Source organism: Heterocephalus glaber, unplaced genomic scaffold, assembly GCF_053883595.1.
Source record: "Heterocephalus glaber isolate CG9 unplaced genomic scaffold, H.glaber_assembly_v1.0 deba00000331, whole genome shotgun sequence".
In the NCBI taxonomy this organism is placed as follows: domain Eukaryota; kingdom Metazoa; phylum Chordata; class Mammalia; order Rodentia; family Bathyergidae; genus Heterocephalus; species Heterocephalus glaber.
The window spans coordinates 11,583,860-11,598,854 of NW_028258142.1; the positions used below are offsets into that span (position 1 = coordinate 11,583,860).

A 14,995-nucleotide genomic window follows, 5' to 3' on the forward strand; every position below is an offset into this window, starting at 1 on the left:
TAAAGGATTATTCCCTTACTTATTCCTATACTTACAATATTCCTGATGCTGTTTGAAGGTTTATTTTTCTTATAATGGGGAGGGGTGCTGACACACAAAGCATGTGAGGTTTTGATATGCTAGTCATCATTATCTAATATTAATTTTAATCCATTATTTATACCTGCTCTCATATTTTATTGTATCTATTTGTCAAAATGAATGAAATATCCTTGATATTCAAAGACCAGCCATTATTACATTTCTGGTTTCTTGGGTCACTCACATTGGTCCACAGGTGTCCTACAACACATTGAGCTTTAAAAACATATCTACTATGTGTCTTGGCTCAAAACTTCTCTAGAAAATTGCCTAAAAAGTGGTCTCTTTTTCATCTCCCATTCTCTTATAGGTCAAAGTAATAAGAGACTGCAAAGTTTTACATCTAACAATTTCTTTCTCCCTTATTCAATCTTTTATTTTTTCTTAAATTCTTTTATTGGTACATTGTAGGTATACAACACAATTACATTTCTCATTGGGAATTGTACCTTTACATGATGGATCTTGGTTCTTATTTTTTCCCTATTCCTAGTCCTCCCTTCAACCCCTCCACCCTTCCCTATTTACAAAGACTTGATTTCCATTTTTCCCATTTCTCATCATTTTTCCTTTCCCTTCTTTCCTTTCCCCTGCCCCTCCCACTGCCCCTACTCCTTGGGACATTGTCTTCCTATTTTGCATTATCAATTATTCATACTAATCATTGGTACATTTTAGATATACAATATAATGACATTCATCATTGGAAATTTGCACCTTTACATAGTCTCTCTTGGTTCTTATTTTTCACCCTTGCCCAGCCCTCCCTTCAACCCCTCCATTCCTCCCTATTTACAAAGATTTTGTTCCTATTTTTCCATTTTCTCATATTAAATCCATTCCCTTCTTTCCTTTCCCCTACCCCTTGCACTTCCTTCCCTTTGCCCCTTTTCTTCCTATTTCACATTACCTATTATACCTTTCAGTCCTTATTTACACTTTCAGTTTCTAACACCAGAGAAACTATTCAGTATTTACACGTGTGTCCTATTTATTTCACTTAAGAGTATCGCCTCAATGTGCATACATTTAGCTACAAATGTCTCCATTTTCTCATTTTTCATGGCAGAGTAGTACTCCATTTTATAAAAAAAAAACACATTTTCTTTATCCAGTCTCCTGTTGATGGGCATTTGGGTGGTTTCCAAGTTTTAGTTATCACAAACTTTGCTGCTATGAACATGGGCGCACATATATCACTGTGGTATGAGTCTTTTAATACTTTGGGGAAGATCCCCAGCAGTGGAATAGCAGGGTCAAAAGGGACTTCCAGTCCTAGTTCTTGGAGGTATCTCCATACTGATTTCCACAGTGCTTGCACCAGTCTACACTCCCACCAGCAGTGGAGCAGGGTTCCTCTTTCCCCACAGCCCTGCCAGCATTTGTTATTGGTTGATTTCATGATAGCAGCCATTCTTTCTGGAGTGAGGTGGAATCTCAGCATTGTTTTCATTCGCATCTCTCAAATGACCAGTGATGTTGAACATTTTTTCATGTATTTATTTGCTATTTCTACTTCTTTGTGTGAGAAATGTCTGTTCATTTCAAATGCCTATTTTTGGAATGGGTCTTTAAATTAGGGAGGTCTGATCTTTTTCACTTCTTTATAGATTCGAGATAGTAGACCTCTGTCTGAGGAAAAGCAGGTGAAGATTTTTTCCCACGTTGTGGGTTGTCTCTTCACACTGCTAGTGGTTTCTCTCGCTGTGCAGAAGCTTTTTAATAAGAAGAGATCCAACTTGTTGATTGTTTTTGCTAGTTCATGGGCAATTGAGGTTTTTTTCATAAAATGTTTTTCAACACCAATGTCTTGAAGAGTTCTACCTAACCTCTGTTCCAACTAGTTCAGAGTTTCAATTTTAATATTTAGATCTTGAATCCATTTCAATTTTAGTGCATGGAAAAAGATGTAGGTCTAGTTTTCAACTTTGGCAAGTTTAAACTCAATTTTTCCAGCACCATTTATTAAAGAGGCTGTCTTTCCTCCAGTGAGGGTGTTTGACTCCTTTATAGAAGATGAGATGGCTGAGTGTGTCTGGCATTGTTTCTGCATCTTCTAATCTGTTCCACTGGCCCTCAGGTCTGATTCTTTGCCAGTACCTTGCTGTTTTTATTACAGTAGCTTTGTAGTATACTTGCAGGTTGGGGATTGTGAAACTCCCTGCCATGTCTCTGTTACCTAGAATTGCTTTTGCTATTCTGGGTCTCTTCTTGTTCCAAATGAATTTGTGGATTGTTTTCTCAAGGTCCATGAAGTATGCTCCTGGGATCTCAATTGGGATTATGTTAAATCTATATAGCAGTTTTGGAAGTATGGCAATTTTCACTATTTTAATCCTTCCTACCCAGGAGCAGGGGATGTCTGTCCATTTTCTGATATCATCTTCAATCTCTCTTTTCAGAGTGCCATAGTTTTCAGAGAAGAGGTCTTTGATTTCTTTCATTAGGGTGATTCCTAGGTATTTCAGTTTTTGGATGCTATTGTGAAGGGAATTATTTGCCCTATTTCTCTCTCAGTGAGTCTGTCATTGGTGTAGAGGAAAGCTATTGATTTTTGTGTGTTGACCTTGTAACCAACTACTTGACTGAATTTGGTTATTAAGTCTAGAAGACTTTTGGTGGAGTTCTTGGGGTCTTCTATGCACAGTATCATGTCATCAGCAAATAATGACAATTTGTCTTCTTCATTTCCTATATTTATTCTTTTTATTTCTTTCTCTTGTCTAATTGCTGTGGCTAATGTTTCCAAAACTATATTGAACAAGAGTGGTGATAGTGGACATCCTTGTCTTGTTCCTGATTTTAGTGTGAAGGATTTCAGTTTTTGACCATTTAGTATGATATTGGCTGTTGGTTTTTCATAGGTGGCTTCTATCAGTTTGAGGTAGAGACCATCCATTCCAACATTTTGTAGGGTTTTTATCATAAATGTATGTTGGATTTTGTCAAATACTTTTCTGCATCTATGGAGAAAATCATATGGTTTTTGTCCTTGGCTTTTTTGATAGAGTGTATTACCTTGATTGATTTGTGTATGTTGAACCATCCCTGTTATCCCAGGATGAATCCCACTTGGTCAGGGTGCATGATCTTCTTGATGAACTTCTGCATTCAATTTGCCAGTATCTTATTAAGGATTTTTGCATCTATATTCATTAGTGAGATTGGCCTATAGTTCTCTTTTTCAGTAGGTCTTTCTCTGCTTTGGGGATCAAGGTGATGCTTGCTTCCAGGAATGAATTTGGGAGTACTGCTTCCCTTTCAATTTCATTGAAGAGTTTAAACAGTAGTGACAGCAGTTCCTCTCTAAATGTCTTGTAGAATTCAGCAGTGAAGCCATCAGGGCCCAGGCTTTTCTTAGTTGATAAGTTTTTAATTACATTTTCAATTTCATTTGTTGATATTGGGTTGTTTAGAATTTTTAGGTCTTCTTCATTCAACTTTGGTAATTCATATGTATCTAGGAATCTGTCCATTTCTTCTGTGTTGTCCATCTTATGGGCATATAGGTTCTGGAAGTAGGTATTGATGATTCTCTGGATTTCTGCGGGGTTTGTTGTAATTTGACCCTTTTCATTCCTAATTGCATGGATTTGGACCTTTTCTTTTCTTTTTCTGATAAGGTTGGCTAAGGGTTTGTCAATTTTGTTGATTCTTTCAAAGAACCAACTCTTGGCTTCATTGATTTTTTTGTATCATTCTCTTAGTATCCATTGCATTGATTTCTCCTCTGATCTTTATAATTTCCTCCCTTGTCTGAGCTTTGGGGTTTTCCTGATCTTCTTTTTCTAGAAGCTTAAGATTCAGCATCAGGTTGTTTAATTGGGCTCACTCTGTTTTCCTAATATGCGTATTCACTGCTATGAATTTCCCTTGTAAGACTGCTTTCATTGTGCCCCATAGATTCTGATATGTTGCATTGTCATTGTCATTTAATTGAAGGAACTGTCTGATTTCTTCTTTAATGTTCTCTGTGACCCATTGGTATTCAGAAGTGTGTTGTTCAATTTCCATGTGTTTGTGAAATTTTTCCAGTTTCTTTTCCTATGGATCTCCAATTTCATTGCACTATCATATGATAATATACAGGGGATAACTTGAATTCCTTTGCACTTACTTAAACATGTTCTATGTGTGAGTATGTGGTCTACTTTGGAGAATGACCCATGTGCAGCTGAGAAGAATGTGTATGCTGATTTTGTGGGGTGGAAGACTCTGTAAACATCTGTTAAGTTCATTTGTTCAAGAGTTCGATTGAGTTCTAGTATTTTATTACTTATATTTTGTCTAGTTGATCTATCTATTTGTGACAGTGGGGTGTTGAGGCTCCCCCACTATAATGGTATTAGTGCAGATATATGACTTTTCATGTCTGTTAGTATTTGTTTTACATAGTTGGACACACTAGTGTTTGGTGCATAGATATTTATGATTGTCATCTCTTCCTTTTGGATTGTTCCCTTTACAAGGATGTAGTGCCCTTCTTCATCTCTCTGAATCAGTGTTGGTTTGAAATCTACTTAATCTGCAAATAGGGTAGCTACTCTTGCTTTTTTTCCGGTTCCCGTCACATGGAGTATTGTTTTCCACCCTTTATCTTTCAATCTATGAGTTTCCTTTTGAATTAAGTGTGTTTCTTGTATGCAGTATATTGTTGGATTTTGATTCTTGACCCATTCTGCCAGTTTATTTCTTTTGATTGGTGAATTGAGACCATTAACATTGATGGTTATAACTGAAACATATTGACTTGTCATTGCCATGACTTTTTCTTTTTGTTGGGTTCTCCCCCTTTACATTTAATTTCTTGTCATGTCAGATGGTTTCATTCTGCTTTGCTTCCTGGGGTTGTGATCCTCAATGTCTCTTCCTAGGATGTTGTGTAAAATTTTTTGGAGTGCTGGTTTGGTATTCACGAAGTTCCTAAGGTGCTCTTTGTCATGAAAGTATCTTATTTCTCCATCAATTTTGAAAGATAGTTTTGCAGGATACATCAATCTGGGTTGGAGGCTGTTTTCCTTTAGGGCTTGAAAGACATCACTGCAAGCTCTTCTTGCCTTGATGGTTCGTGTTGAGAAGTCTGCTGTGATTCTGATGGGCTTTCCTTTGTATGTGATTTGTTTCTTTTCTCTAACTGCTTGTAGAACTTTGTTCTTCTGTTGAGTTTCTGGAATCTTAACAATTATATGCCTATGTGTAGATTTTTTTTTATCAAGGCTATTTGGAGTCCTCTATGCCTCACTTATATGTATGTCAATTTCTTTTCTCCTGCTTGGGAAGTTTTCTGACATTACTTCCTTGAAGAGTTTTTTATGTCATCGGCACTCTCCTGTGTCTTCATCAATTCCAATGAGTCTTATGTTATTCTTCTTTGCATTGTCTAGCAGCTGCTGGATTGATTTCTCATGTGCCATTATAATTTTGAAGCAATTTTTCTTTTCCTGGTCATTAATTGCAATCTTATCTTCTATATCTGAAATTCTTTCCTCACATTGGCTTGTTCTGCTGTGTAGACTTTCAATGGAGTTTTTCATCTCCTGGAAATCTATTTGCATCTGTTTTATGGATTCCATTTGTTTCCTATGTTGGGATTCCATCATGTTCCTCAGCTCCTCTCTAGATTTATTAATCATGTTTTGCACTTTGGACACAATTTCTCCTTTTTTCTGAGAAATTATTTCTGATTTCATTTTTTCCAGATCTCCTTTTGTGGAAAGTTCCATGGGTCCAGGTGGTTGAGTATCAGAGTGTTCCATCTCATTTCCCTTTGGGGTTGCTGCAGGTGATCTGGAAGTCTGGTTTTGAGACTTATTTATATGTTTTCTCATTTCAACTTGGGGGGCATGGGGGCTGCTGTTGGGGTCCTCACGGCTCCCCTCCTCTGAGCTCGGAGAGGTGTGCAGGGGCCGGGAGTAGCTTTAGGGATGGTGGACCAGAAGCCCCTTCCTCTGGACCAGGAGCAGTGGGATGGCGGCTCAGAAGCCCTTACCTCTGGGCCCCAAGCAGCAAGAGAGAAGGCGGCCCAAATGTCCTTTCCTCTGGGCTGGGAATGGGCTATTCATCATTATATGATATTAGACATAGATGATTGTTCATTATTTTAACTTTATTAGTTACATTTTCTGTTTCTGGGACAAAATATCCAACACCCAAAGTTAAAGGAAGGAAAGTTTATTTCAGCACACAATTTGTAGAGCTCTCAGTCCATCGCTGGCTGGCTCCAAGGCCAGGTGGGTGGCATGGCAGAGGGGCATTGCAGAGGAGAAATAGTCCATGGCAAGCAGGCAGGTGAAAGCAATTTAGCCCTGTTTCTGTCCTTTATATTTTATGCAGGCTACCTGCCTTTGGGCAGGTATAATACTCACACCCTTATTCCTAGCCAGAACTATGCCAAACAATCAGTGGACTGATTTAGTAATCACACACCCTTGATTCCAACACCACATACTCTAGATATAGCCACCTCTGAAAAGCTCCCCATCCCATGATCATATGAGGCTTTGGGGGAACATCTAGACACAAGCCATAACATTAACCATTTGGTAATTGTCTTCACTTGGTTCCAATTGTCTACTCTTAGTGTTATTTTTCCCATTTTAAGGTTCCCCTTGATTTTCTATCCTTGCTTTTCTTTTGGTCATTCTTCAAATGCTGATGTGCTATTTCTCTGCTTTTTATTCTCTTTGTTTCAAGGGTATTCCATCTCATGTCACACTGTACAGTATCATCAATAGGCCTTTGATAATGAACAATTTTGGTAATAATCTTTCCCTCACTTCAGCCATTTTTGCTTGACTCAGAAATTTTGCTTTCAATGCCAGACATTTCCAATTTCATATGCAAAATAAAAGCTTGTTTTTTTTTTTTAACCCAAGACCAATTTTTCAAGGCTCATCATTCCATGAGTTGTATCATCCTTGACACCATTTCTCAAGGTCAAACCCATGAATTACCCATATGTACTACATTTCAATTGCAATCTATATCTAGTCCCTATGTAAATACTGTCCATGTTTACACACCATATGTGAAATTTGTCTTTTTATCTTCAAACTCCAAACTAACACCTTATGAAAGCTACCATCACATCTGGCCTGGACTAATAATGGTTAAGACTTATATTACAATTTATTATATTTGAAGGATCACATTAATTATTTATATACATAGCTCTAACATTTTGTTTATTAAGAATATCTATTCATTTATATATAAATCTAGTCATATAGTTAATTTCATTATATGCCTATTGTACCATTTATTCATTACAATAGCCTTCTGTTGTCAGTATTCGCAATCTCAAGTCATCAGAGGAGAAAAATGAAGTACATTGAAGATTAAATGACTAATCCAAGTTCACACAGCTGGTATGTATGAAATCAATATTCTAGGCATTACAATATAGTGTAGTTTACACATAGTTGAGAATCCTAATCTTCCTCAATAATCTGCACACTAGGGTGTCTCTTTCCTTTTTTAATTGAATAATAATTGGCCCAAATAAATTATACTCATTTCTTTTTCTTTCCCTTTTTATTTCTTCATTTCCTCCTTTCTCTTCTTCCTCTTCCTCTTTTTCTCCTTCTTTGTTTTCTTTTTGTTTGTGGTACAAGGGACTGAATCCAAGTGCATTGTCACATGGAGCTGTCTCCCTAGCTCCTTCTATTTTTTTACTTTGAGACAGGGTCTCACTAAGTTGCTTGGATGGAACTCAAACTTGTGATCCTCCTACCTGATCCTCTCAAAATGCTAGGATAACAGGTATGTGCCACTGTACCAAGCAAATTGTACTTGCTTAAAGTATGCCAATGGTTTTTTGGAGACAGGGTCTCAACCAGGTACTTCAGGGTGGACTTAAACTCACTATGTAGCCCAGGCTGATCTTGAACTTGCAGGAATCTTCCGGCCTCAGCCTCCCAAGTGCTGGGTTATAGGTGTGTACCACCATTCCCAGCATTTTACCAGATTTAATAAATCATTGTAACTTTACTACAACTATTGTTTTGATGATTTATTATCCACCATTCACCTACATTCAATTTCTTTATACTTAATAATTTTCACCTGTAAATTTTCATGTTTAACTGGGTTAATTAATGTAATTATTAATTAATTACATCATGAATTTAATTATGCTATTGAAATTAAGTCTTCTGTTTTATTATTTGTTTTTGTTTCTCACACATTTTATTATTATTACTGTTTTTCTCTTTTCTTATCTCCTACTTTGCTTTAGGATTTTTAATGTTATTTAGAATTCAATTTTAATTTATTCACTTTTGAGCTACATATGTTTGCTTTAATCTTAAAGTATTATCTAATGACTACAATATATGGCTTATTTTTCATAGTCTACTTATACTTAATAGTGTATGACCTTATTAAACCTTCCAATGATACCATTTTACTCATCCATATTATTTCATATCATATTTATTACATGTAGTACATCTTCAAATATCATACATCCTAAAACTAGTCTTTTATATTTACCTATATATTTTAAAATTATTCTCTTCAATCTTTTGTGAAGATTCAAGTTTCCATCTAATATAATATCTCAGAGCCTGGAGAACTTCCTTTAGCACTTTTACAGTGCAGATAAGGAGGAAATCAATACTGTTAGAGTTTTTTCATCAGAAAATAATGTTATTTTACACTTATTTTTGACAGATTTTTATAGTTACAGAATTCCTGGTTAAGGTAAACTTTTATTTTATCACATTAGAGATATTTTTTCATTGTCTCTTCTGGCTTCCAAGGTTCTTGATGAGACATTCACTGCCTTCAAATCGGTGGCCCCACATGGTAGTGTGTCATTTTCCTCTGGCTGCTTTCAAGACTTTCTTTCTCTTTGATCTTTATCCAGTTTTCATGATGTGCCTATAAGTCATGTTTTTTTCTTGAAAATACCTTGCTTGGAGTTAACTGAACTTAATGAATCTGTAAATTCATGCTGCTCACCAAATTGGGGAATTTTTGGATCATTTTTTTTTCAAACAAGTTTTCTCTGCTTCAGTTTAAAAAACTTTACATTGAAGACAGTAATTATCTATGTGTCAGAAACTTTCAAATTGTCCTTAAGTCTTTGAAGCTCTGTTTTTCTCCTTCTTTTAAGAAAATATTTTTCGCTCTTTGTCTGTTGGATGTGTTTCATTCATTTTCAAGTTCACTGTTTACTCTGTGTATCATCTCCACTAGAATTCAAGCTTGTTCAGAATAATGACTGTGTGTCCTGTACCTTTGTATCCCCAATCTTAGAGCAGACACCCCAGACATGTAATGTGCAAATTACTGATTCTTATGGCTGGTTAGAATACTAACATGTGCCCATATTTTCATCTAAAAGATGCTCTTTTAGGTGAAGGTGGCAGAATATAATGTCTTTTTAAGAATTTTGCTTTTATTTATAAGAAAAAAAAAAACAGGTACACTGGCTGTGGCTCTTACCAAGTAGGAGTGTTTTTACCAAGGTTTCTCTGAACACTTATAGATATTCAGCCTTTCACAATTGTACTCATAAAATAAATGTCATGGATTTATATTTTCTGACTTGGCAATTCTTCATTAAGTTGGGTTTACCTTTATTCCTAAAATCATTACCATGATCATTATAATACAAAAATGCCAGTAATATTTTAGAAGTCCAGCAGTTTCTCATACAGTTGGAGAAGGTAGTGTTGTGTTGAGTGTTTTATGATATCATATCTCAAATAATAAATCTATCCATTTATGGAAAAACCAAATACCCATGAGCTAGTAAGTGACTGGACAAAAACCTGAACTTGCACTCTAGCAGTAAAGCTAAATTAATAGACATCCTATCCCTCATAGTGAGTTATTGAAGCTCAAATTTTAAGTTATTTGGTCAGGTTTAAATACAATATGCATGACTGCTAGTTATTTGTGAAATAGAATTAGCTAATGTATTACTATCTAATCTATTTTTAAGAGAAGCAGAGATTAAAATTATATATAAAGGGGAAGGAAGTGGGAGGGCTAGGGGAAAGGATAGAAGGGAATGGGATTAATATGAGAAAATGGAAAAATAGGAACAAAATTTTTGTAAATAGGGAGGGCTGGAGGGGTTGAAGGGAGGGCTGGGCAAGGGTGAAAAACAAGAACCAAGAGAGACTATGTAAAGGTGCAAATTTCCAATGATGAATGTCATTATATTGTATACCTAAAATGTACCAATTATTAGAATGAATAATCAATAATGTAAAATAGGAATAAAAGGTCCAAAGGGGTAGGGGTAGTGGGAGGCACAGGGGAAAGGAAAGAAGGGAAAGGGAAAAATGATGAGAAATGGAAAAAATGGAAATAAAGTCTTTGTAAATAGGGAATGGTGGAGGGCGCGAAGGGAGGGCTAGGAATGGGGAAAAAATAAGAACCAAGATGCATTATATAAAGGTACAATTCCCAATGAGAAATGTAATTGTGTTTTATACCTACAATGTACCAATAAAAGAATTTAATACAAAAAACCCCCACAACTATATATAACATAAAATAAATTTCACAACTTCCTTGATGAATGTGAATCCACAGCAGTGAAGGATATGAATCTTTCTTGAGTTCATTCAGGCATCTACCTGTTGGGGATACTATTCTATGGTTCTGCGTTGTGATGATGAATCCTTTGTTCTACTGTAAAACACATAACTATGTTTGATGCCATCACAAAGATAACTTTAGGCATCATACTTATCATTATTTGGAGGGTATATTTTATATTCTTATAGTTATAGAAACTGCTATTTAATGTCCATAATGTATGCCATGTCCCTATCTATAAGCATATTTGATAATGAGCTCCTTTCTAAGGAGCTGACTAAATAGTAAATGCCATGTACATGAACAGTTTTATTAACACTGCTAAAGCTACTCTCAAAAGTTTAATCTCCCAAATATTGCCCAGAGTTTAAATCAAAGTAACAAATATGCAATTAACCTGAACAGAGGAAAAATGCCTACTCAGCACCTTAGAGAATGATCAGGTTATGAGTCATCTCATTTCTCAAAGTAGCAATAAAAATGAGCCTTTCATTCTGCAAAGGTACCACTGGCATTTACAGAAGATGATTAAAGTAAAGAAGAAAAATAACTTTTGCATTATATCAGGATGAAGGTATTTTATCCCAGCCATGAATTTTTGCCTTTGCACATTTCATCTATCAAAGAAATGTCTCCAAAAGTTGCCAAGGGTGCAGTTATTCTCCAGGGACTTCCAGGACTGTGACTTACCTTATGAAAGTTTCTGAAATAAGCTGCCTTTTCATCTGGAAATTTTTCTAACCGTCTTGGTCCCTTGCTAGAAGCCTTCTTGAAAACCAACCAGCATCGTCTGAAAATCTGAAAGTAAATAAAGGAATCCTGTTATCCTTCTTTTTACATCCACTTACTGCTTACAGGAACTTTATATATTCAGTTAGCACGCTGTTGATACATTTTTAAGGCCACTTATTTTACAGAGTAACTTTGTCTTTCAATAGTATGTTACTAATTAACATGATAGCAAGTTAAAAATTGTATTTCATACAAAGTGAATTTTTTGTGAATTGATTGTGTGATGAGGTTTTCAATGTGTTGATTTCAATAGGCTAATATAAGTAAACCACCTGTGTGTCAGCACTACGTATGGTATTTTTTCTCATCTTCTTCATGACAGACAATTCTCTCTTTTCCATGCCAGTGCAATGGCAGTTTAATAAGGTTAAGTGAAGCCCTTATACACTGTTCAGTTTTCTAATGTTGAAGAAAATCACATTTAAAAATTAAATTGTATTGTAGGATTTTAGTGTATTTAATGGATGCTTGTGTGTTAATTTAGAAAACAGTAAGGGATATGTTTTAGCAATGGGCACATCTGTCTCTTTCTATTTTTATAGTATCCAGTATTTATTAAATACTTATTATGTGTAGTGAATGTCAGTTTCTGGATTGAACAGGTATTATTTTCTTCATTTTAATATCAAATTAGAAAAAAATGTCAGAATTTGAATATACATCTCTCAAACTTTGTTAGAAACATGACTTCTAATTATGAAATAGAAGTCATTATTTCTGGACCTTTACTTTATGAAAGTTGTAGTAGTATTCTGCTCAGTAGAGGACAGATAATGTAATCCTTTTGAATTTTTCCTATATGCATTATTTCTTGATGGCTGAAAAACAGTATTTCCAATGTTAAAAGGTACTCAGAGCAATCACATAGACTTCTCATTAGAAAATCAGAGTAAGGGGCCGGGGATTTAGCTCAGTGGTTCTGCCACCTGTTTTGCAAGTGCAAGGTCTCGAGTTCGATCCCTGGTACCAAAAAAAGAAAGAAAAAAAAAAGAAAGAAAAATCAGAGTAAGTAGAATAATGATGCAAACACACACTTACACTACTCTCCTATTTTTCTTAGCTCCTCTCCAGCCAGCCTTGTAAAGCACATCAAGAACAACCCTGAATTCCCCACATGAATGAACACGACTGTCCTTTCTGCCTGCGATCAGATATATTTTCCCTCTCAAATGACTTCTAATCATGCATCTGGATATCAGGAGCTGTTTATTCCCTTGAGCTCCCAGACTTCTTTCAGACACTGGTGTTTATTAGCACACTGTGTTTGGTTCTTTATTTGTTTATTCCTTGCTGATCTCTGCCTCCAAAGCGAGACATAATTTAAAATTGTTGAAAATATGATGTAAATATATGGTATATTTCACTTTAACTCATTTCTGCATGGATTTCCTTGGGGTTGTAGAATTCTAATTTTTAAATTAAAAAATATATTTTAAGTGGAAACAGATTTAAAATGAGCTAATCATGAGCTGGAAAGTGTAAGTGTTCCCATATAGGCACTCAATGTTGTAGGATAAACCTGATAACAAATAATGAGGAGGAGAGATTTAATATTTTTGATAGTAGCTTACTTTTTGCTATTACTTCACAGAAGCAACCAGCTATAGATAAGACTGATTTTTAAAGACTCAAAGTAATAAACTATCCAGCGAGGCCCTTATGTTATTTATTTATTTTTTGCAATAGTTTTAGGCTTAGGAATATTTCCAAAAATGATGCAGTAAGTTCAAATATAATTTACCAAATTTCCCTAATATTACCAGCTTGCATAATCATGGTACCTTTTGCATACTAAGGTATTAACATTGATAAAACACCTAAATCACTGATAAAAACAGTAACCAAATTCTAAATTTTTTTCATATTTTTAAACATTTTTTCCTGCCTTCTTCTATGTCAGGATCCAATCCAAGATTAGAAGTAGCATTTACATGCCCTAACTCCTTAATCTCTTCTAATCTGAGATAGTTTTTTAGTCTCTGTTTTTCATGACCTAGAAAGTCTTGCATGGTGAAGATAATTATTTTGTAAAATATTCATTTTCTTTCTGTTTCATTTAAGATATTTTTGATAATAGTCTAATAAAAGTCTAATAAAAATCACAGTAAAATGAATCAGACGTAATATGTAAATTTGTCATGTCTATGAACTATTTATATTTTGATCTGATCTCTAGTTAAATTTTTAAACAAAGTAACCAAGTAATTATTTAATAAATGCAGACTTTCCCCTTTGACACCATTTTAAAAAATATCTTGCTTTTAAATAAGAGGTAAATAATGAAAAAGGGCCTCAGTGTGGTGAATTTTCAAGTGTCATTCTGCGTAAATGTGAAATGAAATTAAGTATGAGTCAGGGCACTAAATGCCACCTCCTCCAGGAGTATAAAATGAGTGGAAGCAAGAGATCACCGTTTTGTCCTTTTCATCAAACCAGGTTTTATGAGTGTACTATGATCTGCTTAAGACACTAGGACTGACATCTTAGGTAAGTATGTTGGCAAAATTCCAGAGCATCAAGACTGATTTCCTGAGACCAGGAAATCACTCTGAGGTAAGAAAAAATAGTAACAAAAGAATAAGTTTTATTTTAATTATAAATGAAAGAGAAAATATTTGAGTGCATAAAAGAGAACCTTATAAATGAAATTAGGTTCCTTATTTTTATTTACATCCCTTTAGAATGGGACATAAGTTAATAACCTTCATCAGCAGTACAGTAAGAAATCGGCTGTTCTCTTCAGACAGTTCTTGCCTCCTTGGGGTCATCTGAAGTTGCAGAGGCCATTTGGCGAATTAGGAAGAGAAATCAGTGCTGGCAAAAAGATCCTCCTTCCCCTGGTCTGTTGATTGGCAGATGACATTGATGCCTGCTCTCTCATGGTTTCCGGGTGCTACCCCACGCTAGCCTGGATGGACTAACTGATTTCACCTTCTCATTCACAGCCCTCTTCTAAACATGCTGGTTGTCTCACAAACTGGCTCCTGGTGAAAATTCCATGCTGCTGACAGATCTCCACAAATCCCCAGAATCCCCAACTGGTCCACACCCTCATTTTCCACTGCATTAAGCCACCAGCGAGCTTGCCATAGTTAAATACCTTCTTAATCCCTTTCCATCTGATGAAAACCCTTTTACCACATGGCAATCTCTTGCTTTAAGTGCTTTCTCCTTTTCAAGGTGATTTTACACAAAGGACATTCTTTTTACGTTTAAGACTTACTGTGAAGTAAATGGCAGATTTCTTGGCTTTAGTCCATACCTGTAATTATGTTATTTAGCTAGAAGTCATTCACAAGCTTTAACTTACCCAAAAGTGGGATTTGATGGTCCTGTTTTATCACAAGCTATTGACCTAATGGACCTTGTACTTCAAATAGGATTTTGGTTAGAAACTTGGAAAAACTTCTGAGTATGGGAATTGTCAAACCTGAGAGTCCACTGCACTAAAGAGAGTTTCGAGATTTTAAAACATGGAAGAAAAGAGCACATTGAAGTGGCTTGTATTTGTATTTCTTTCTGAAAGGCACATACTATATAAATTATATCTTGGGGTATAGAATTC

General features: G+C 35.4%; 1 protein-coding gene across 2 annotated transcripts in view; it reads right to left on the bottom strand.

The window, feature by feature from the left end:
* The window catches only part of Dok6 (docking protein 6), a 500,909-nt gene that overhangs the window by 314,091 nt on the left and 171,823 nt on the right, over positions 1–14,995 (bottom strand). For both annotated transcript variants that reach the window (XM_087191445.1, XM_087191446.1), the window contains exon 2: positions 11,329–11,436. In XM_087191445.1, coding sequence (XP_087047571.1) covers positions 11,329–11,436 — 108 coding nt within the window. The remainder of the gene's footprint in view (positions 1–11,328; positions 11,437–14,995) is intronic.